At 37.9% G+C, this 24,325-nt stretch overlaps 1 protein-coding gene across 1 annotated transcript in view; it reads right to left on the bottom strand.

The window, feature by feature from the left end:
- LOC126483690 (xenotropic and polytropic retrovirus receptor 1) overlaps positions 1-24,325 on the bottom strand; it is a 111,449-nt gene that overhangs the window by 8,124 nt on the left and 79,000 nt on the right. Inside the window, exons 7-9 of the mRNA XM_050106778.1 lie at positions 16,768-16,962; positions 12,279-12,448; positions 7,286-7,419 (exon numbers count right to left, since the gene is read on the bottom strand). Coding sequence (XP_049962735.1) covers positions 7,286-7,419; positions 12,279-12,448; positions 16,768-16,962 — 499 coding nt within the window. The remainder of the gene's footprint in view (positions 1-7,285; positions 7,420-12,278; positions 12,449-16,767; positions 16,963-24,325) is intronic.

The following is a 24,325-nucleotide window of genomic DNA, read 5'->3' as shown; positions in this document are numbered from 1 at the left end:
ACACACACACACACACACACACACACACACACACACACACACAGTGACACTGGTTGTTTCGAACTATTGCCATGTCAGTTGAGTGTTTGTCATTTCATTGTCAAAGCTTTATCCTGGCATTGTTTAACATGAGACACTTGGAAGATATATAAGACATAACAAATATTTTAATAGTTAAACTGTCAGTAAGATAAGAAACACTGAAGCAAAGGAAACCTAGTAAGAAGAAAACTGCTTTAGAAAGAAGAGACATTTACAGATATCTGCATTAAGGCATGATGCTGTGGAGGAAACAGTAAGAAAGAGCATTATGACATTTGAGAGAGATACACTCAGCCTGTATTCTTCACATAATACTCAGAGTAGCTTCACTATCCAACTAATTTCTGCACCACCATGGTAAGACTTTAGAGTCTTCCTATACATACTTATTTGCTATACACCTCATACCCTTGTGAACAGTCCCCAACAAAACTTCAACAGAAGAAATTTATTTACTTATTCACATTATTGTGAAATCTGCTGATTTCGATAGAACTAGAGTTGCTGGGATGTGGACCAAGTCAGTGTTTTTATTACAATATTTACAATCACAATTTTTATTAAATTTGCAATAATGGATGCAGTAGGGTTCAATATGGTAGATTCTTGATAGTACTCAAATCACCTACTGCTGCACATAACACATGATAATAAATAAAGTTCATAGTACTGGAGATCAGAATTAATATTTATGCATACACTATCATTCACTAATATTAGTACTATCTTAGTACTTCAAAATCAGTATGACATCTTTTGCAATAAAGAATAATTTAGATTTACACTTGCACCAAAAGGAACATCTCAGTTATACAATAAAACTACATTCATGCACACTCATTTATGCTAAAAAGGGTTTTGCAACACGTATTCTTTCAATTGCTTTTGAATGTAGGGGTTTGAAGAGCAAGACTTTTGATATCATAGACAGAGCACTGAAAACCTTCACACCTGAATAATTTACTCCTTCCTGTGCAAGGTTGAAGTTTGTCTGGTTACTATGTAACTTATTGTGGCCGTGATATAAAGTATTGTTTTGAAAATAGAATGGTGTTTATTAATGAAACATACACGAGAGAGATTATACTGAGATGTCATTGCAAAAATCTACAGTTTCCGGAACAGATTCCTGCAGCATTGTCTCAGATGAACACCACTCATAATGCATTAACTCTTTTCTCAGTGATGAAAATTAATTGCAAGAGGGTGATTATCTCAAAAGATAATGCTGTAAAACAATGCATGGAAACTATCTACAGTAAGCAGCTCTGACAGTATCCTTATTTGCAGATGATGCAATTATGCATAAGGTGAAAGTTGCAGAATGAAATCTTTTTTCTAGATCTAGGATATGGCAGGGCCAATTTAAGTTGCTTATCAATGTGCACATCCAAGAACTTAGCAGATTCCATTTACTGTATTTGTTGTCCATCAAATTTTATATTTATGTCCTCTTGTTCTTCCTGTCTCATGTGAAATTGTACATAATGACTTTTTTAACATTCAGAAAGCGTCCATTACAGGTGAACCAGTTGAGGACATCATAAATAAACTGTCAGAAGAAATTTCCATGTTTTTAGCTGCTGTTTCACTCACTAGCAGGGAAGTGTTGTCTGTAAAGAGGGTGAAATTGCTCACTGTAGTGGAAGTGAGCAAGTGGTCATTTATAAATATAAGAAATAGCAAGGAGCCCAGTACAGAGTCTTGTGGCACTCCAGGGTTGACTGTAGCCAACTTAGATGACACTGACTTCCATTACTGTCAGTAATCATTACCCTCTGCTTCTTATCTGTTAGATAAGACTTACGCCCCCATTTTTCCACTTAACTCACAGAAGTCTGTCTCATTTAGCAGAAACTCATGGTTGGCATTCAAGAGCCTTGGACAGGTCATGTAGAATTCCAATTGGTGCCATGTTGATCGTGATTGGTGACAGAGAAAATGACATCATCTACTGATAGTCTTGCCAGAAACCAAAGTGACACTGACTGAGACTATTGTGGTTGATCAGATGATCTCAATTCTCATGAAAACAAGTTTCTCTAGGACCCTGGGAATACTAGGTGGTATTTTGTTACATCTGTTTTCTCCTCCTTTCTTTTTTTCACCCTTCTTCAAAAGGGTTTCACGCATATTTTAATTGCAGTAGCACAACACACTGATGTAGCCATTTGTTATATATGTCACATGACTGCACTTTTATAACCAGGATAGTACCTTAGTATCCTTGTCAAAATATTAGTTATCCCTGAATAATTTGTTACTTGCATCTCTTTGATTGTCTTCTTGATGGCCGTAAGTACGATGGGATTTACATGCATCTGACCGACTTCATCACTGCTAGATTTATGCAGGAAGGTTATTGGTCACTCAATGAGCCTTTAGAGTCAGTATTCTCTGCAGCAGTTAAAAATGACTACTGAAGATATTGGTAACTTCCTTAATGTTTTTTTACTATATTTCCACTGTAAAATATTTTTATATTAGGCATGCACTCTAATTTTTTCCCACCCTCCCTTTTTGTTACTTGCCAGATGGTGTTTGCTTTATTGTTAGAGATGTACTCAGTTCGGATTTTTAAATGGTTCCTTTTACGGAATTACAGTACAGTCTATATCACTCCTTTTTATGATACCGTCAACTATTCTTAGTGATTCATATAACTTTCTTTTTGTTCTGCAGGAAATTCTAATCCCTCTTGTAATCCAGCATTTCCTTTAGCAGCTCGAGGATTGTTTCTCATGAGTTTTGTTTGGAAAGACAGTTTCAAACAATGACCCAAACTCATTAGAAAGCAGCTGAATTTTGTCATTAACATCCCTTTCCATGTATACAGGACTCTGGTTGATCTGTTGAAGATAAAAGTTGAAGGTTTCTAAGATGTCATTATTTACTTGCCCGGAGGATTTAAAGGAATGATTTGACAGTCCTTTGAGGATTTGACTTTCCATGATACAGTTGCTCCTGCATCTGTCAATGAATATATTGTGAATTACCCTCTCGCAGTTAACTGTAACTCTAATGGAAAAGTTAATTGCTACAGTTAGGTTGAATGACCACCCATGACAATTAAATCCATGATTTTTAATTTGTTTGGTTCTAAAGTTGTTCCATCTGGTTTAGAAAATTTCCCTGTGGGAACCCTGTAAAGTGAAAACTATAACTGATATATCATTTACAGTAATTTCAGTTCCACAGGCTTTAAAGTAGAGATCCTACAGAGTAAGCACTTATGTCTGGAGATTCAAATATTACATTAGTTTGAGGATAAATTGCAGTTCCATTTTTCTTCTTATTAGTTACACAATAGCTTGCTGCTAATGTTTTTCCATCAGTTTGAGGCATTTCAGTTCCTTTCCGTGCATTGTGTTCTGTGGGATATCTGCATGGCTTATATATTTTGATTCATTTTTGTGTCAAAATTTACAAGCTCCCATTTCTTTCTGAGACCCCTTGTGAAGGCACAAGCTGCCACACACCTGTCAGTTCCCTCTCTCAGTGTGATAAACCCATATATGTCAATAAGAATGAATGATTACAGGCGGTCTGTTAAAGTTACAGAACAGCAGTAATTTCAGTACAACCACAGGGCTTCACTTTAACAAGCGTAATTCTTACAAACTTAAACACTACATTAACAATAAATTATCACCACAATGATTAATGTTATTTGTGGTTGTGTTGTGGTCTTCAGTGCAAAAATGGTTTGATTCACCTCTCCATGCTATTCTGTCCGTGCAATTCATCTCCCAATAACTACTGTGACCTACATCCTTTCCAACCTGCTTACTGTATTCATTTCTTGGTCTCCTTCTACAATTTTTACTCCCCTCACTTCCCTCCAGTACTAAATTAATGATTCCTTAACATTCAGGATGATTTATTGACTAATGCCTTCATTTAGTCTAATTGTGACACAAATTTCTTCTCCCCAATACTGTTCAGTAACCCTCATTAGTTACGAGATATACCAATCTGACCTTTAGGATTCTTCTGTAACACTACATTTGAAAAGCTTCTTTTTCTATTTGTGTGAACTGCTTACATCCACATTGCACTTCCGCACAACCCTACACTCCAAATAAATACCTTCAGAAAAGACTAATGCTTAAATTTAGATATGACATTAAAAAAATTTCTCTCCTTGTGAAACACTTACTGTGGCATTGCCAGTCTAAATTTTATATCCTCTCTACTTCCACCATCATCAGTTATCTTACCACGCAAGTATCAAAACTCATCTATTACTTATTTTTGTGTCTCATTTCATAATTTTATTTCCTCAGCATCACTTGATTTCATTTGACTACATTCCATTACCTTTGTTTTGCTTTTGCTTATGTTCATTTTATATCCCTTTCAATACACTGTCCACTCCGATAAACTTCTTGCTCAAGCCCTTTGTTATATCTGACAGAATTACAATATCATCAGCAAATCTCAAAGTTTTTATTTCTTCTCCATGGATTTTAATTCCTTCTCCAAATTTTTCTTTGTTTCCTTTGCTGTTTACTTAATGTGCAGATGGCATCAGGGATAAGCTATAACCTTGTCTCACTCACTTCTTAACTACTGCTCCCTTTTCATGACCTGTGCCTATCGTAAAGACTTCCTGGTTTCTGCACAAGTTGTGAATAACTATTTTCCCCCTGTGTTTTATCCCTGCTACCTTCAGAATTTAAAAGAGGGCATTTCAGTCAACACTGTCGAATGCTTTCTCTAAGTCTATAATTACTATACATTTAGGTTTGCTGTTGTTTAATATACATTGTATGAGAAGTGATAGGGTTAGTATCGCATACCATATTCCTACATTTAGAACTCAAACTGATCTTCCACAAGGTTAGTTTCTACCAGCTTTTCCATCCTACTCATAATAATTTGTGTCCATACTTTGTAACCCTGACCTATTAAAATGACACTTTCATAATATTCACAACTGTCAGCACCTGCTTCTTTTTGAATAGGAATTATTATATTTGTGATTACATTAGCTTAATATGATGGATTTTTTGAGTAAGAGCCATTTTTTTTTTTTATAAAGTAACCTATCATTTTATCTTCAAACCACATTTATTTTTAGGCTTTACATGAGTTTCTTTCCCTTTCTACATAGTTGCCCTGCTTATTTAGGCACTTGTCACACCAAGTTTTGAAATCCCTCTTCAAGAAGTTTCCCACCTGATCTATCAAGAGGACTTTCCCACCAAGACAACATTTCAGCTACCAAAGGAGATCAAATGGAGCAAGGTCAGGGAAAGAGTCAATCAGTTCCCAAATCTAGACATGAGTGTGAGGCCTTGCATTATCTTGAAGGAGCAAAATTGCCTTTCTCAGCATGATGTATCTTCTGTTCTGAACCACATGTTTGAGTTTGGTCAAGGGTGTGCAGTAGGCTTTTGCATTGGTCATTGTCCATCTTGGCAGCAAAACACCATGCCTGTCTCAGAACACAGCTAGTATGATCTTGCACTGTGACAGCACTTGTTTGGATTTGACCTTGAGAGGAGAGGTTGAGTGCTGCCATTGCATTCACTATTGCTTAGATTCAGGGTGAAACTGAACACCCATGTTTCATCTCCTATAATGATTCAACTTAACATGTCATCCTCTTCTTCAAGATAACAAGTTATAAAGGTGAGAGAACTGTACAGTCTCTTTCATTTATAGTCTTCTGTGAGGCCTTTACGCATTGGAAGAACAATTTCTTGAAATTTAGATTTTCAGACAATTTTATACAATACATACCTAAACACTTGAGGAAAATCTATTGAGTTAATTAGTTTCATGTTCCCTCCACCATTTTGCACGATACATCATAATTATGTGGAATGAGTCATTTTACATTCACATCCCAAATTAATTTGTAAAATAAAAAAAAAATGTGAGTCAGGAGTTCTGACCCACCACCTTTTACACAATACAATAATAGAAATTCTTCAACAGAATAGGACGACTTGCCAAGAAGAAACTATTTCAGCTTCTGTTACCAAATTTTAATTTGCTGTCAGACATTTTATACCACTGGGTACATGATCACAAATTTTAGCTGCTACACTGTGCATTCGTTTTTGTGCTAAAGACAACCTTAATTAGGAGTAATGGATGTCAGTTTTACTTATGGTATTGCAACTACGTACATCACTTTTCCTTATGAACTGCAGTGGAATATTTACAACAAACTTCATGAGTGAATAAATATACTGTGAAGTAGTAGCCAGAATGCCCTAGTCTTTAAATAGGTGCCTATAAGATGATCGTTGGTGAGCATCACATATTACACTTACAGCACATTTTTAAGCACTGAACACTTACTTTCTTGAAGATGAGTTATGCCAGAACACTAGTCCATATAACATTACTGAATGAAAATATGTCAACATACTGATTTCTCTCTCCCCAGGATTTGCAATGATTCTAAGTACAAATGTGGTTGAACTAAGTTGTTTTAGGATTTCCAAAACATGCTTTTAAATTCTTGTCCATATGGACACCTATGAATTTTGAAGTTTCCACCCCATTTATTATTTCCTCACTGTGTGTTATACTTATCATTGGTGCAGTACCCCTAGATGTGGAGAACTGAGTATGCTGTGTCCTTTAAAATTGAGGGTGAGACCATTCACAGAAAATGATACTTTTAAGAACTTATTTATCATTTTTTATGTTCATGTAAGTACACTTCGAATGAGTGCAATACTAGAGTCCTGCAAAAAGAATTAAAACTGCCTGCTGCATATTAGATGGAAGATGAAGAACAATAGTGGACCTAAGATTGAGCCTCACAAAAGCCCACACGTGATTTCTCCCTGCTTAGAATAATGTCTCCAGACTATATCACTTAAATTACTAAGTACAACTTTCTGCATTCTTTTGGTTAAATATAACATCATCCATTGGCTGAGAGAGGGGTTATCATAAATCTTTTGTCCTTATGAATTTTTTGTGTCAGTTGCAGTCACCAAATGGTAAAAAATATCCCTCATATAACCTAGTAAATGAGAAGGAAGGCCACTACAACTAAATCATGTTTCTGCCCACACTGTTGGCAACAACAACCATCCTCAATGTCCTATCTAGCCCATATCATGTCCTATTAGGTGAACTAAAGGTTGAAAAAGATTGAGATATGTCCATTTTATATCTGCCTGTTAATATGATACCACTTACAAGATGACTTTTTTTTACTATCACTCAGAGTAAAAAGCTGCACAATATCGTCACATTCCAAATAATGACTTACCTGATAACTTCAAGTGGTGACAGAACTGATACCATTAGATCTGAATGCACATATCCCATTTCTGTTAAAGACATTGAAAGGGCCCAGCCAAATCTTAAGATAAAGTCTTCCACAATCGCAAAGTAATAGAACCACTGAAAATGATAAGATAATCAAATAATTATGTTAGTAACAACATTGTAAAAATTCAAAAATGAAAAAAATTTAAGATACCCACAACAGATATGTTACATAGGCATGTTTGCTACGACAGCTATAGTCCAATACTTAAATTACAGAACTGCACAATCCTTCATCAGAATTCAAAAGAAGGAAAGTAGTAGAGAACTCTCTCTTTCTTCCAAGGTTTTGAGTCTCTCAGACAAAATTATGGGACATTCACACTTATCTCTGCCAACTGAATGTACGTTATTTTCTTCTTAACAATTTTGAAGCTCAATCTTGATGTCAAAAATTGAAATGACTGCAAAATACGTTAATAACATTTTGGCTAAATAAGTGATTTTGAGGTCCCCACAAACATATCATTATGTTGATATAAGGCTGTAAATCAAGTATAGGTTATTATATTTTTGTTCAGTAAAAACTCATTTCCACAACCACCACTTATTTTCAAAATGTACTGTTGCTACTATGGCTAACTAGCATAGCAACAAATCTGTTACATTTTAAAGCACACTCAAAGTAGTGCAAAATTACACTACACAGCACTGTGCTATCTGTTCATCTTGTGACTTATTTATAGTTACTTTAAAGTCTTTCAGAACATTAAAAGAAAGTATTTGCATGACAGTATTCTCAGTTTTTTTTTTTTGTGAAAGATTGCCTTTTCCACACTATCCCCTGTCCAGGGCCATTCATGCTGAACAAGTGCCTCACTTTCACAACAGATTACTACAATATGTCACTGGCACTGTGTTATCTCACAACCATCTTGGAGGCAGTAGGCAAGCTAAAGCATTTGTTACCAAGCCATAAACTGGGCCAAAGCGCATAATACTCCCATACTGAGGAGGATGTTTTGGCAATCATTTATGGTGTATGAAAATTTCATGTACTTTGTGTAGGGCCAAATTTCATTCATTAACAGATCATAAAACACTCAGCTCCCTTTTGGGCTAATGCCCAAAATAGTGTCATGCTTGCAATCACCCATCTCCAACCCTCGCCCTATTTCCTATAGAGCATAACAACCCATCCTGTCACACATGCACCCAAAATCAGCTAATTCTGGCACAGCATTCCTCCTCATGGTCTCAGGTGAAGCATTCCTTGAATAAGACACTGTTAGTGGTTAATGCCCTCTCAAAGTCACATAACATTGATATCAATGATCAGTACAAACACAACAATCTATGTCTTGGCCACAAATTTGCCCCACACGCTGGCCTTAGACAAAAGCCTCCAAGGTCATCTCATCTACATCCTAAAATTATTGCTAATGCAATGGGGTTGAGCACCTAATCACTGTCTCTTCGATTCAGCATTTAATTCAGAAGTGGAGCTATTGGTAAAGATCTTTAAGATGTAAATATGCAAGACCATGATGTCTACATCATGCAAGGAAGCAATGACCACTTTCCTTGTGACATTCCAGCCAACCCCTGGGCAAACCTGCATATTATTTGAATTATTGTATCTGCCTCATTGAACCAAGAGTGTACATAAAAAACTGTAGCAGCAGACACCCACATCTGGCCTCACAACTTCAGCCGAACTCCATGGTGCTTCTTATAACTTCCTTATTTTATACAGTACGCATTATTTTGCTTCAAAAACAGCAGAATTTCTTCACTGCTTCTACTACATGGTCCCCAGTTTTGATGTTGAGTTTGCCACTGATCTCATTACTGCTGATCCATCTTTTTCAGTTTTTCTTAATGCATATTCTGTGCTCAGCACACTAATCAATCTATTCAACAGTTTCTGTACTACATGCTCACTTCCACAGAAAATAGCACTGTTATCAGCAAATCTAATCATTGATATGTTTCCATCCTGAATTTTAATGGCACTCAAACTTTTTTATTTACTTCATTGCTACTTTGATATACAGGTAACAGCAGAGGGGAAAGACTGCATCCTTAACAGATGTCCTTTTTAATCCAAGCACTTTCTTTCTGAATAAAAAGCTTTGCTGTTTTCAATTAAGATAGAACACCAAGTTTTTGATGATACAGAAAATCACTGAAAGTTTGAGATTTTATCCAAATTTCATGTGTCATGTTAACCAAGAACTTTTTATACAAGGACTCTATTGCGAAGTACTTTTGCTTCTTGTACAAGGTACACAAAATAAATTTGGCCTCAAAAATATTTAAAAGACTGACATGCACTTGAAACTCATTAATGAACAGGATTACTGTTCATCACAGAAAATACTGTAAACCCTGATTTTGATGCATCATTTGTTTGCTGTCACATGTCTGAACGTGTGCATCTCTCACATACTCTGTCCCGAGTACTTCGCTGTATCATTAAATTTGAGTGAGAAAGAGGAACAAATGTGTTTAGTGACCAGTTGAATGGAACACATGGCAAAACCTCCAGCAAAGTCTGTAATACAAAACTTAGAAGCAAAATGACATGAAATGGACTAGAACAAATAAAAATTGTAACTATCCAAAAAGAGTTCAAACACCAGAAAAATTGCTCAAGTGAAGGCAGGCCTCGAATAACATCTGACAAAATCTCAACACCATTCATTTGTGCATATTGGACTTAGGAGATCATTGTGTCGTAGTATTATCATAAAAGACGTGCATCTGCAACCTTGCGAATTTACTGCTGTGCACAAGTTAAAGCACTCACACAGACTTTCAAGTATTAAGTTCTGCTGGTGGCTCCTGAGAAGTGGAATCAGTATTTTTTGGATCTTCAGCTTTTAATTTCTTCAGATGAGGGCTGGCTCAGCCAGTAAGGACTTGTGAAATCACAGAACATTCGCCATTATGCACTATAAAACTGATCATTATTTTGAAGAGCCACTGGCAATGGGTCATTGCATAATCTAAAGATGGTGCTTGGTGTGCAACACCTAGTGTCCACATTATAAAACAATTTTTTCATGAACCTGTTAATGCTAACCAGTATATCTAGAAACTGTTTAATCTATACAGGAATCAACTCACAGAAGGTGAAAGATTCTATGAATATTGTCTCCGAGCCACAGCAACAACACGCACCACCCTCACAATGTCATCATGTGTGCACAAGTTGTTTGGCGAGCAGAGGACACTCAGCAGAGGCAGGACAATCACCCAGCCACCTCGATCGCCTGGTTCTCTCCCTGTTATTTTTATCTGTGGGGCAAAATGAAGGTTCAGGTGTACTCAAATAATCCTCACACACTGGAAGAGCTACAGCAGACCACTGAAATCATTATTGCTGCTATCACACAGGCAGAGCTTCTACACATGCCTCACAGTTTGATAAATCAAACACAGTGCTCCATCATCAGTTGCGGCCACTTCCAGCATCTTTTGTGATGTTTAGTAATGAGGGTCAGTCCTACATCAGTCTTACTGTAAATATCTTATGGATCAGTTTCAGTTTTCCAATCCTGTACATACTGTATACAATTCATTTTCCCTCCCAGAGTACACTTATTTTTCTGAGGATTTCAAACATTTTGCACCAGTTTGCTTTTTCTAGGCTGGAAAATCTTATTAAAGTGTTTTATTTATTTTACTACTACCATCATTCATTGTAAAGTATGGAGAGTTTTTCTGATGCCTTTACTTTCCCTACAGCCAAACTTAGTGCCCTCAAGCCAATTCTCACCTTCATTTTCAATATGTCATTCTGATTAGCAATAACTGATGGAATAATAGTTCTCTCATTCATCTGCCCTTGTTATCTTTGGGTTTCTTCCCACTCCATTTGTGTATAGATTGTGAAAAGAGTGACTGCATGAATGTCTACAAGCACACTGTATTAGTCTAATCTTGTCTTTGAAATCCCTGTGGGAACAATGCATTATGGGCAGTAAAGTATTCCTGAGGTCCTCAGTTAATCTGTAAGTGCTGGTCGCTGTGGCTGAGTGGTTCTAGGCGCTTCAGTCTGGAACCGTGCTCCTGCTACAGTCACAGGTTCGAATCCTGCCTAGAGCATGAATGTGTGTGATGTCCTTAGGTTTAGGTTCTAAGTCTAGGGGACTGATGACCGCAGATGTTACGTCCCATAGTGCTTAGAGCCATTTGAACCATTTAATCTGTAACTGAAACTTTGTAAGTAGCCTTTGTGGTTGTCTATTTTGAATTGTCAGCAAATTTATACCTTTCAGCATTTCTACAGCACTCTCCCATGACTGAAACAAATCTGTGACCATTTAAGCTGGTCTTTTTTATGTACATTCAAGGTTCCATACTACTCCCAATCAGTATGGATTTACCATATTTAAGCAATAATCTAGGAAATGTAATAGAAGTATTTTGTAAGCAATCTCCTTTGTAGACTGACTACATATTTTTAGTATCCAACCAAAGAACCAAAGTCTGCTACTCATTTTACCTACAACTGAGCCTATGAGAACATTTCACTTGATATTTACAAAAATTTTTACACCCAGGTATTAGAATGAGGAGACTGATTCCAACCATGACTCATTGATGTTGTAATAATAATATGAATATTAAGACAGATTGCTATTCACTGTGGAAAGAGGCACCGAACAGCGAAAAGGGATATCTGTGGATTTTAACTATAGGGCAAAGCCCTTATTTAATGGGAAAAACTACATGCACAACTCTCACAACATTGATATGAGAGTTGTGCACTGTGCGCAAGTGAATGACTCTGACACACACACACACACACACACACACACACACACACTGACACACACACTCACTCACTCTCTCTCTCTCTCTCTCTCTCTCTCTCTCTCTCTCTGTGTGTGTGTGTGTGTGTGTGTGTGTGTGTGTGTGTGTGTGTTTCTCCATTTGATGACTTTGTTTGACTTTTTTTTCCAGCTTATACTTCATATACTTACAGTTGAAGTATATACAATTTCTTCTCGTAAGTATTTGTTGTCTCCTGCTTTCTTGTCAAACAATCCCCAATCCATTTTTATATCCCAAGTATACGCATAGCAGGAGCTAAGGATATATGAAAGCACCCACAAATAAAAATATGGATTTTCTGATGTAAACGTGTATTTACCTGCAGAACAGACAAATTTCATAAGATGATGATAAGATCAACTGGATAGAAACAAATGAAGATATAACAAACAACACTATCATAAGTTATACATTACATACACTCTAGATGTTCATTTAATTAACACAGAAATTCAGTGATGCTGCAACATGAAAATGATTTTTTTGACTTACTTGTGGCACCCTGCATCTTGTAACTGATGCACTGATGAGCAAAAACATTATGACCACCTGCTTAATAGCTTGTTGGACCATCTTTGTAATGCAATTTATCACTGATTCTGCACATCAACAAATCTACAGTTCATTGGTAGGTTTGTGGAGCTATGTGGCACGAGATGCCTACACACAAGTTATGTAATTCCTGTAGATAACTGGCTGCTGATTTGTGTATGTGGTGATCATGCTTGACAGCGACCCAGATGGGAGCCATCGGATTGACATCAGGCAAATTTGGTGGCCAAGACATTGACATGTTTTCACTATCATACTTCTTGAACCACTGTAGCATGATTCTGGCATCAAAACACAGACAATTGTACTGCTGAAAGATGACAGATGACATAATTATCCGAGAAGACATCAAATAGGAAACTACTGCGAAATCAAAGAGAGCTTCACTCCAAGTTTAAACGCAGCCAAAACCTCTCAGACAAACAGAAGCTAAACAATGTCACAGATAGCGTAAGGAGGGCTATGCGTGAAGCGTTCAGTGAATTCGAAAGTAAACTTCTATTTACTGACTTGACAGAAAATCCTAGAAAGTTCTGGTCTTACGTTAAATCAGTAAGTGGCTCGAAACAGCATATCCAGACACTCTGGGATGATGATGGCATTGAAACAGAGGATGACACATGTAAAGCTGAAATACTAAACACCTTTTTCCAAAGCTGTTTCACAGAGGAAGACAGCACTGCAGTTCCTTCTCTAAATCCTCGCACAAACGAAAAAATGGCTAACACCGAAATAAGTGTCCAAGGAATAGAAAAGCAACTGGAATCACTCAACAGAGGAAAGTCCACTGGACCTGATGGGATACCAATTTGATTCTACACAGAGTACGCGAAAGAACTTGCCCCCCTTCTAACAGCCATGTACCGCAAGTCTCTAGAGGAACGGAAGGTTCCAAATGATTGGAAAAGAGCACAGGTAGTCCCAGTCTTCAAGAAGGGTTGTCGAGCAGGTGCGCAAAACTATAGACCTATATCCCTGACGTCGATCTGTTGTAGAATTTTAGAACATGTTTTTTGCTCGAGTATCATGTCGTTTTTGGAAACCCAGAATCTACTCTGTAGGAATCAACATGGATTCCGGAAACAGCGATTGTGTGAGACCCAACTCGGTTTATTTGTTCATGAGACCCAGAAAATATTAGATACAGGCTCCCAGGTAGATGCTATTTTCCTTGACTTCCGGAAGGCATTCGATACAGTTCCGCACTGTCGCCTGATAAACAAAGTAAGAGCCTATGGAATATCAGACCAGCTGTGTGGCCGGATTGAAGAGTTTTTAGCAAACAGAACACGGCATGTTGTTCTCAATGGAGAGATGTCTACAGATGTTAAAGTAACCTCTGGCGTGCCAAAGGGGAGTGTTATGGGACCATTGCTTTTCACAATATATATAAATGACCTAGCAGATAGTGTCGGAAATTCCATGCGGCTTTTCGCGGGTGATGCCGTAGTATACAGAGAAGTTGCATCATTAGAAAATTGTAGCGAAATGCAGGAAGATCTGCAGCGGATAGGCACTTGGTGCAGGGAGTGGCAACTGACCCTTAACATAGACAAATGTAATTTATTGCGTATACATAGAAAGAAGGATCCTTTATTGTATGATTATATGATAGCGGAACAAACACTGGTAGCAGTTACTTCTGTAAAATATTTGGGTGTATGCGTGCGGAACGATTTGAAGTAGAATGATCATATAAAATTAATTGTTGGTAAGGCGGGTACCAGGTTGAGATTCATTGGGAGAGTCCTTAGGAAATGTAGTCCATCAACAAAGGAGGTGGCTTACAGAACACTCGTTCGACCTATACTTGAGTATTGCTCATCAGTGTGGGATCCGTGCCAGATCGGGTTGACGGAGGAGATAGAGAAGATCCAAAGAAGAGCGGCGCGTTTTGTCACAGGGTTATTTGGTAACCGTGATAGCGTTACGGAGATGTTTAGCAAACTCAAGTGGCAGACTCTGCATCGCGGTGTAGCTTGCTCGCCAGGTTTTGAGAGGGTGCGTTTCTGGATGAGGTATCGAATATATTCCTTCCCCCAACTTATACCTCCCAAGGAGATCACGAATGCAAAATTAGAGAGATTTGAGCGCGCACTGAGGCTTTCAGACAGTCGTTCTTCCCGCGAACCATACGCGACGAACAGAAAAGGGAGGTAATGACAGTGGCATGTAAAGTGCCCTTCGCCACACACCGTTGGTTGGCTTGTGGAGTATAAATGTAGATGTAGATGCAGAAGCATAAAGCAGATAGTCTGCACCTGACATTGTGTCTTCGATTACTACCACAAGTACTTTGCAAGCACAAGATAATGCATATCACTGCTTACGGCCAGCTTACATCCATGGCTGGGTGAATGTTTCGAGCAGCTGTTCGCCTTGATGATGGCATTTGTGGAGACTACCATCAACCTGGTGTAGCAAAAATATGATTCATCTGTTGAGCCAACATGTTTCCAGTGACACAAGGTCCAATCTTGATGATACCGAGCCCCCTACAACCTTAAGTGATGATGTCATGGGGCCAGCATGTGAACATGTAGGGGTCATCTGCTGCGGAGCCCCTTGTTCAACAATGCATGCTGAATGTTGTGCTCCGAAACATATGTGCATCCACCAGCATTGTGCTGTTTTGCCAGAGATGCCATAGATCATCATCTTAGCCTACTTTTCAGAGTATGCAAGTCTCCATCCCCCATGTTCTGTGAAAAGTCATGGATGTCCCAACCACTTAGTGCCTAGTGGTAGTGTCACTGCCCTCCTACCAGTTTCGAAAGATGCTCACAACAGTAGCACTTGAACATTCAATCAGCTTCGCCTTTTTTGTGGTACTCATTCACAGGCTCTGCGGAATAATAACCTGCCCTTTGGCAAAGTCAAAGTCGCTTATCTCAGTGGATTTCTCCATTTGCAGGACATATCTTCACTAGGGTAAACCCCCATCCATCTCTGCTCGGCTTACATGCTTTTCTCATTGTGTCAGGTGATAGCAACACCACCAGGAGGCATGAACCTCGCAGTGGACAGTGGTCATAATATTTTGGCTGATCAGTGTATGTTTACTCTTCAACTGTGCCATAAAAACTGAATTACAGTAGCATATACAACATTTTTCTCTTATCTAGTTCCTACTATTTAGAACACTTTTATTATTTTTATACATTTCTTTCTCTGAAATGTACCTTTAACAAATCAGTTTAATGGCACATACTTATTATTGTTGCCAAGAAAATTTTTGTAAGTGTTTCTGATGAGCAGTACCAGAGCTACCAAAGTAATAGCCATGTTCACCACAGCCTGAGCATAATGAACATTTTGTCTTTCTCACCGGTGGGCTACCTGTTTTCTAATGAAAGACAGTAGGAAGACAGCACTGGCCATGCACATACAGTGATATAAAATGGACTTTTATAGTTTTGAACTTAAATCATGGACATGAAACCTACATTCTTGGCCTCGTCTATTTCTGAAATTTACTTCCTATGGTATCTACACCTGGTATATGGATATTTTGTGGGAGTTTCCACCAAGTAGTTGGAATATCAAAACAAGTTTATGAGATCATATAACAGCCGAATCATTGTTTTAGATGTTATTTCCACAATCAATGCTTGGAATCCAGCAACAGGTTAAAATACTGTAGCAGGAATTATAGAGATTTAGTGGTCAAGTGCATATATTGGGAATTTCGAATTAAACACTGCATGACAATAATTCTAGCAATCAATTATTTTTAAAAGTGTCATTTATTCATAGTAAATACAACCCAACAATCAAAAATTAATAAAATCACAATAGTATATCAAGTTTTCATTCTCCTTTGTATGTTCAGTCGTATGCATGGGGAAAAAATTTCAAATTAATTTATTTCTAAAAATCAGTGTAACTCATAAATATTTTGCATAAATTTTCCATCCCCATAACCAAAATAAAGTAATTTTAAAACAGTTTTTCTTAGTATGAAAGTCATGCTTTGTCTTTATCTGAACAAAACTGGGGTTTTTCAATAACTCTTACTCATTTCTATTACATTTTAATAGCATTACCATACATTGAGACAAGACACTAGATTAAAGGTATACTCACTTTCATTTGCAATATTAAGTGCTGAAAAGAGGATGACAAAAAATGATGTTGCATATTTTCCTGCATTTACTAGATGTGGGAAGGCCTCTTTGGTGTCCCTGTATCGGCGCAAGCACTGTGCAAATCGCCACCAAGCTGGGAGACACCCAACCATTGGTCGTAGGAAACCACGGAGGTCAGTACATTGGCGGCTATCTGTGGAAAAATAACAAAAATAAAAGAATGTAACATGGTTTTATTCCAATCTGAATACAGTATAAAAGCTATTATTAACCACAACGAAAACTACAGATAGTCAAGAATTAATTCCATATTGAAAACTTCCTAAAACTTTTAGTTAAAAACGTATGTTTCTGAATTAGTATAGATTTTATACACTGTTAAAATCCCATACAATTACAGGTATTGTCGACAACCTGGACTCTGCTGCTTCTGAATACACTGCAGAAATGTGCTCACCTCAATACTCAGATGAGCTTAAAACTATCTATCCATGATCAAGACCCAATAGTTAGTGTTTTTATCAAGATGGAGCACAAGCTCAGATGGTTTTAGGGATGGGGAAGGAAGTCAGTCATACCTTTTCAAAGGAACCATTCCGGCATTTGCCTGGAGCGATTTAGGGAAGTCACGGAAAACCTAAATCTGAATGGCTGGATGCGTGTTTGAACTTTCATCCTCCCAAATGTGATTTTATCACAACACTCCAGCACAGCAATGAAATATTTACTTAATTTAGCTGAAGTAGGCATCAAATGTCTTAAACTACTGTCATGAATGTTCTGTATGGTGATCACATCATCACTGCCCTAAGCAATATGAAATCTGTGATGCTGCCTTATTTGGAGAGGTGAAGAGCCAGCTGAAAGACCTGCAATAATCAATATTTGAAAATTTCCTATAAGTAAGAAGCAATGAGTGAGCGTAGTTAAAGGGCACAGGTTAACTACACTGGAGAATTGTGTTGAAAAATGGACTGTAACCAAATTATTTTGAGAAAGTAAACATATGGTTAGGATCCTGCATCAGACAATACACAGGTGTACTTTTTTTACTTTGACTATCATTTTTGTCACACTCTGGCCACCTTCGGGCCATATAAAGCCATATAAAATGTATTTAACTACACATTCCACAATTATAAAAACCTATCATTCTCGAAATGCAACATTTTTGTACAACTCATGTATAACATTTTTACCAGAATGGATCATTCCAGATATTACTCAGGTAATTCTCATCACTGTTCAGATCATGGACTCACTGATTTCCATTACCTTCCTGTCATAAATGTTCTGTATGGTGTTCACATGATCATTGCCCTAAGCAGTATGAAATCTGCTTCCACTGTGAGAAACATGGTCGCCTTAGCACTATTTGTAATTTTCATACTTGACGCAAGACCAAACAGCCACAAAACAGTGTTATCTGGTCTTCAGTACAAAGACTGGTTTGATGCTGCTCTTCATGCTACTCTATCATATGCAAGCCTCTTCATCTCAGATTAACTACAACAACTTACACCCTTCTGAATGCAACTTACTGTATTCACCTCTTGGTTCCCTCTCAATAATTTTTACCTCCCACACTTCCTTACAATACTAAATCAGTGATCCCTTGATGTCTCATAATGTGTCCTAACAACAGATCCCTTCCTTTAGGCAGGTTGTGTCACAAATTTCTTGTCTCCCCAATTCTATTCAGTATCTCCTCATTAGTAACATGATCTAACACCTAATATGCAGCATTCTTCTGTAACACCACATTTAAAAAGCTTCTATTCTCTTCTTGTCTAAACTGTTTATCACCCATGTTTCACTTCCATAGATACCTTCCAAAAATATTCCTAACACTTACAGCTATATTTGATGTTAACAGTTTCTCTCCTTCAGAAATGTTTTTCTTGCCATTCCCAGTCTCCATTTTAAATCCACTCTATTTTGGCCAACATCAGCAATTTTGCTGCCCAAATTACCTTTTGATCTCATTTCCTAAGCTAATTCTCTCAGCATAATGTGATTTAACTTAATTACATTCCACTATCCTTGTTTTGCTTTTGTTGATGTTCATACACTGAAGAGCCAAAGAAACTGGTACACCTGCCTAATATCATGTAGGGTCCCCACAAGCAAGCAGATGTGCTGTAACATGACATGGCATGTACTCAACTAATGTCTGAAGTAATGAAATTGACACCATGAAACCTGCAGGGCTGTCCGTAAATCTGTAAGATTAAGAGGAGGTGAAGATTTCTTCTGAACAGCACATTGCAAGGCATCCCAGATACGCTCAATAATGTTCACATCTTGCAACTGCACATGCCCTACACCAGTACAAAACCTCCACAGGCTTGGGCAGTCCCCTGCTGACATGCAGGGTCCATGGATTCATGAGGTTGTGTCCATACCCGTACATGTCCATCTACTTGATACAATTTGAAACAAGACTCATCCTACCAGGTAACGTGTTTCCAATCATCAACAGTCCAATGTGGGTGTTGACAGGCCCAGGCGGGATGTAAAGCTTTGTGTCATGTAGTCATCAAGGCTGCACGAGTGGGTCTTCAGCTCTGAAAACCCATATCGATGATTTTTCGTTGAATGGTTTGCACGCTGACACTCATTTATGGCCCAGCATTGAAATCTGCAGCAATTTGCAGAAAGGTTGCACTTCTGTCACGCTTAACGATTCTCTTCAGTTGCGTTGGTCATGTTCTTTCAGGATCTTCTTCTGGCTGCAGTGATGTTGCAGATTTGATGTTTAACTGGATTCCTGATATTCACAGTACATTCATGAAATGTCCATATGGGAAAATTCCCACTTCATTGCTACCTCAGAGTTGCTGTGTCCCATCACTCGTGCACCGACTATAACACCACTTTCAAACTCACTTAAATATTGATAACCTTCTATTGTAGCAGTAATAACCAATCTAACAACTGCGACAGACACTTGTTGTCTTATATAGGCATTGCCGACTGCAATGCCATATTCTGTCCGTTTACATATCTCTGTACCTGAATACGCATGCCTATATCACTTTCTTTGGTGCTTCAATGTATTATATACTCCTTTCAAAATGCTGTCCATTCCATTCAAGTGCTCTTCCATGTCCTTTGCTGTCTCTGACAGAATTACAATGTCATCAGTAGACCTCAAAGCTTTTATTTCTTCTCTCTGAACTTCTGATTCCTACTCCAAATTTTTCTTTAGTTTCCTTTACTGCTTGCTCAATATACAGATTTATAATGATTATGTTAAAAGAGGGTACTCATTGAGTGATACCAAAGATTATGCAATGGTGGATAATATATTGCCACTGGACTGTGAGAGAGAGGGTAAATAAGCTGGGAAATAGAGCGCATCCTGTGTAGCGTCCTTGGTAATGTGGGATTACATCAGCTACATAAGAAGACGGCCATTGGTCAACTCCAGAAGGCAACGTATATGTAGGCAACAAAACGGAGGGCTCTGATTAGCCCAAAACACAAGGAAGCACTTCCCTATCTTATGTCAAGGTAATAAAGTGGCAGTTAGAAAGGGATGGCAGAGATGAGTGGTTGCGTGTCGGGCGTAGATCCTGCTGATCATGGTAAAACATTCCTTATCAGTTAAGTTGTGGCACTGTTTAGAGTTTGTTAAATGTAATTGTCATTGTTCTGGAGTGATGTGTGAGTGGAAGACCATTCTAATCTGCATACAATGTAGATGGAAGATAAGTGATTGTGTAACTGTTTTTTGTAAAGCACCACAAAGGAAATTACCAGAATAAAAAATGGATCCCTTCAAAAAATGTATGCACAATTATTTGACCACTAACTCCTGTCAAACTTCACATCACCATTACAGCCATTCATCCAGATTCTGAGTCCAGCTAATCCATGACCAGAGCTTTTACTGAGCAGAGGGGACATCATCATCTGAAAGACGCAGGTCAGTGTATTTCAGCTATCTACAGTGAGATACAATGGATGTACATGTCCTCACCAGCAATCTTGCCGAGTTCAATCTATAACCATAGGTTCTATGACCGGTCTTGTAAACACAAGAGGAGTGTTGAAGATTTAATAACATCAGAGATAGGCTAAAGCCCTGTCTCAATCCCCTCTCAACCATTGCCTTCCTTTCATGCCCCTCGACTCTTATAACTACCATCTGGTTTCTGTACAAGTTGTAAATAGCCTTTTTTCCTTGTATTTTATCCTTGTTAGCTTCAGAAATTTAAAGAGAGTGTTCCAGTCAACACTGTGACTGGAACAATATGTTGACACAATAGTAATTCAGCACATAAAATTCAAACTTCAGTAAACACAGAAATGTGTATTCAACAAAACATGTTAATAGCTTTATAGATCTTAGACTAAACAACAGTACACGGTGTTACAGAAAGAATGACATGATTTGGTATAGTAATAACTGTGAAACAAGGGACGCACCAGCAAGGAAATGTGTGTTGTTAGAATAAGTGTGGCCTAAAGTTTCACAAAATCACCCTTAGATGTCAGTCAATGCATCTTCTCCATTTGCAGGCAGTCAGAAGTAAGATGGCATCTGTTCAACAAAAGGATGTTTTGTGTGCAGCAGTTGCAAAGATTGAGTCAATGATTTTGGTCCAGCATGCTTTTCGTCAGCGTTTTTGATATTGATCCATCTGCACCCAAAAAACATTCACTGCTGGTATTGCCAATTTGAAGAGGCAGGATTTTCCAGGTTGACCTTGCACTTCTGATGCATGGTGCAAAAAATTAGGCAAATGTTTGAGCAGAGTCCATGAAAGTCTACTCACTGCACATGTAGATAACAAACAAAATGGCTCTAAGCACTATGGGACTTAACATTTGAGGTCATCAGTCCCCTAGACTTAGAACTACTTAAATCTAACTAACCTAAGGACATCACACACGTCCATGCCTGAGGCAGGATTCGAACCTGCGTCCATAGCAGCAGCGCGGTTCCAGACTGAAGCGCCTAGAATCACTCGGCCACAGTGGCCGGCTAGAGAACTGGCAATGACTCATACAACTGTCTGATGAGTGTTAAGGTATTGTTTGGTCTATAAACCATACAGACTACAATCAGTGCAAGCTCTTTGGGTTGGTGGTATAACAAAATGGGTTGACTTCAGCAATGCTCTGATAGAGGACATGGAAGACAGTATATTATTACCACAATCAATTTTCAGTGATGAAGCAACATTTCATGTTAGTGGTAAAGTAAACCGACATAACGTTCGCATATGGGGACTCCAGAACACTTATGACATTATTGAGCACAAAGGAGACTCCTCTAAAGTGAACATTTTTTGTGTCATTTCTCGTGAAAAATTGTAAGGTCCCTCCTCCTTCGAAGGAACACAGAGAGACTAGAATTATCTATTTTCAAATGCTGCAAGCTTGGCTTTTTCCATAACTTCAGGAGGACTCTGATGACTTCATTTTCAAACAGGATGTTGTTCATGCTGCTACTGGTGGATACATAGCATTTGTAATAGTATAGCTAAAACATTAAGTTTTTTGAGTATTTTGCAATGTATCCCATGTTTGTAGTCTGTTTTTATCAATTTTCAAATCAGGTCATTCTTTTTTAAGCAACCTGTATTTCAAGTGGACAAGGGGTCTCTTGCATCACCATTACAACCACTTGCCACAATTTATGATTTATAGTGGGCATAAGTTACAGATAAAAGGAACATTTCAAGTTTATTTATAACGTAAATGTGCAGCCAGACAAATTTACAGTTCAGTCATTGGTTCATTGAATACAGATAATATTTTCCACCTAGAGGTCTTCAATCAGTTGGCAGTCTTAATCAATGAGAAAATCCACATAGTGTCAACCTAGATACCGTTCGAAACAGTTGATGAATTATATACATTTTCACATCTTTTATATCCTCGTCCAGGTTCGGCAAAAGACACAGGGTGAGAGTCACATCAAGCCAACCACTATTCCCTATTTTGCCCACCCCTATCCTTCATGATGGAGTTAAGACAGAACTCGACTGCTTACAGAAACAAAATCTCATTATTCCGATCTCATCTAGGTGTTGAGCACCTCTATTAATAGTTGTTCAAAGGCAAATGGCTCTCTTAGACTGGGTGGAAATTTCAAGGCAATAAACTTGTAAGTTGTAGACATATTTTCAATCCCTTGACCCAAAAATTTATTTTCCAAACTAAAAGGTGCTGATGATGCACGAAGGTCAATCTCTGTAGAATGAATACTTACAGCTGCCAACAGGTTTTAGTTTTAAACACTTCATTCAGTTTGAATCAATATCAGAGGTCCTCATTTGGAATTTTGATTGCGACCCCCCCCCCCCAAATCTTTCAGTGCTATCTGAACAGTTGATCCGTATGTTTCAAGAACAACACAGAAACACACCATGCATTGGAATAATTTTTGCATTGCTGCAACCACAGTTGTGGGAGAGTTGAAAATGGATTCAACAAGTTTTGAAATGTGTGAAGTTAGGTTGGCCAGACTTCCTACCAGTATGGGCCAATCTGACATAGACAGCTTATTTACTTCAAGGCTTCGCTTCAAAGCATGACTCATATGCTACTACTTGGCCCAGGAAATGGATTCCACTGGCTTGTCATTTCACCACTGCCTTTGCTAATGTGCTTTCCTTGCTGCATGGATAAGAAATGAAATTGAGCATCTGGTCAGCTCATATGTATGGATTATGCTCCTCAACAAGACACTTCTCCAAACAGTTTCTCTCAATGGCCTCAAATTTAAGGTCTTCAGGAGGGCTGTTTCACATATTTTTAATAGAGCTGGTCATCTCAACCTTCAAAACCACTCATAGGCTCATCACTCCATGTTGAATACTCACAGTCTGTATGAGCAAGAGTGGTGACAAACATTTGGTACAGCAAGCCCACAAGGTTTCACTGTGTTTTGAGACACATTAGATTCACTGAGACTTGTATGCCATTTGTCACAGAGCTACAACAATGGAGGAGGACCTTCTATAAATGTTAGTCGACTTAACATGAATTCTACAGGGCAGACCTGGAATATGCCAGAACAGTTCTGGCTGGGATAATTTCTTACTTTTTAATTTTATTAGGGATTCGAATCATATATTGTCAGATGAGTGAGGTGCCCAAGACAATGTTAATGGACTTGCCTGAAGTTTTCTTTGTTCACTCTTAGAACCACTGGAAATGAGAGTGACTAAGTTTTATTTTCACAAATCTTATATTTTGTGAACAGTAGTGTGCTAAAATAAAAAAGAAAGAAAGAAAAAAAAAAGCAATTATGGATGAAGGTTCAGGAATATCACTAGACATCACATTAAAGAGAGTTAAAACAGAAATTGGAACGTAAATTTTGAGGCAAGATTTAAAGGCAGTGTTCCTTTGATAAAAAAAAAAAATAATTTACCAAAGCAAATGTTCACAAAGTTCCATCTTGGGACCATTATGACAATAATCATCATAACGTTTTTGTCTCTTGTCTTTTTTTTGTCCTATAGTTTCAAAAAATTTGCTGCATTATTTTAAAGAGGCAAGAGAATCACTTAGGATCTGTATTCAACAGAAAAAAT

Source organism: Schistocerca serialis, chromosome 1, assembly GCF_023864345.2.
Source record: "Schistocerca serialis cubense isolate TAMUIC-IGC-003099 chromosome 1, iqSchSeri2.2, whole genome shotgun sequence".
Classification (NCBI taxonomy): Eukaryota; Metazoa; Arthropoda; class Insecta; order Orthoptera; family Acrididae; genus Schistocerca; species Schistocerca serialis.
The sequence above is the reverse complement of the archived record's forward strand: the minus strand, read 5'-3'. Positions and strand labels throughout refer to the sequence as shown.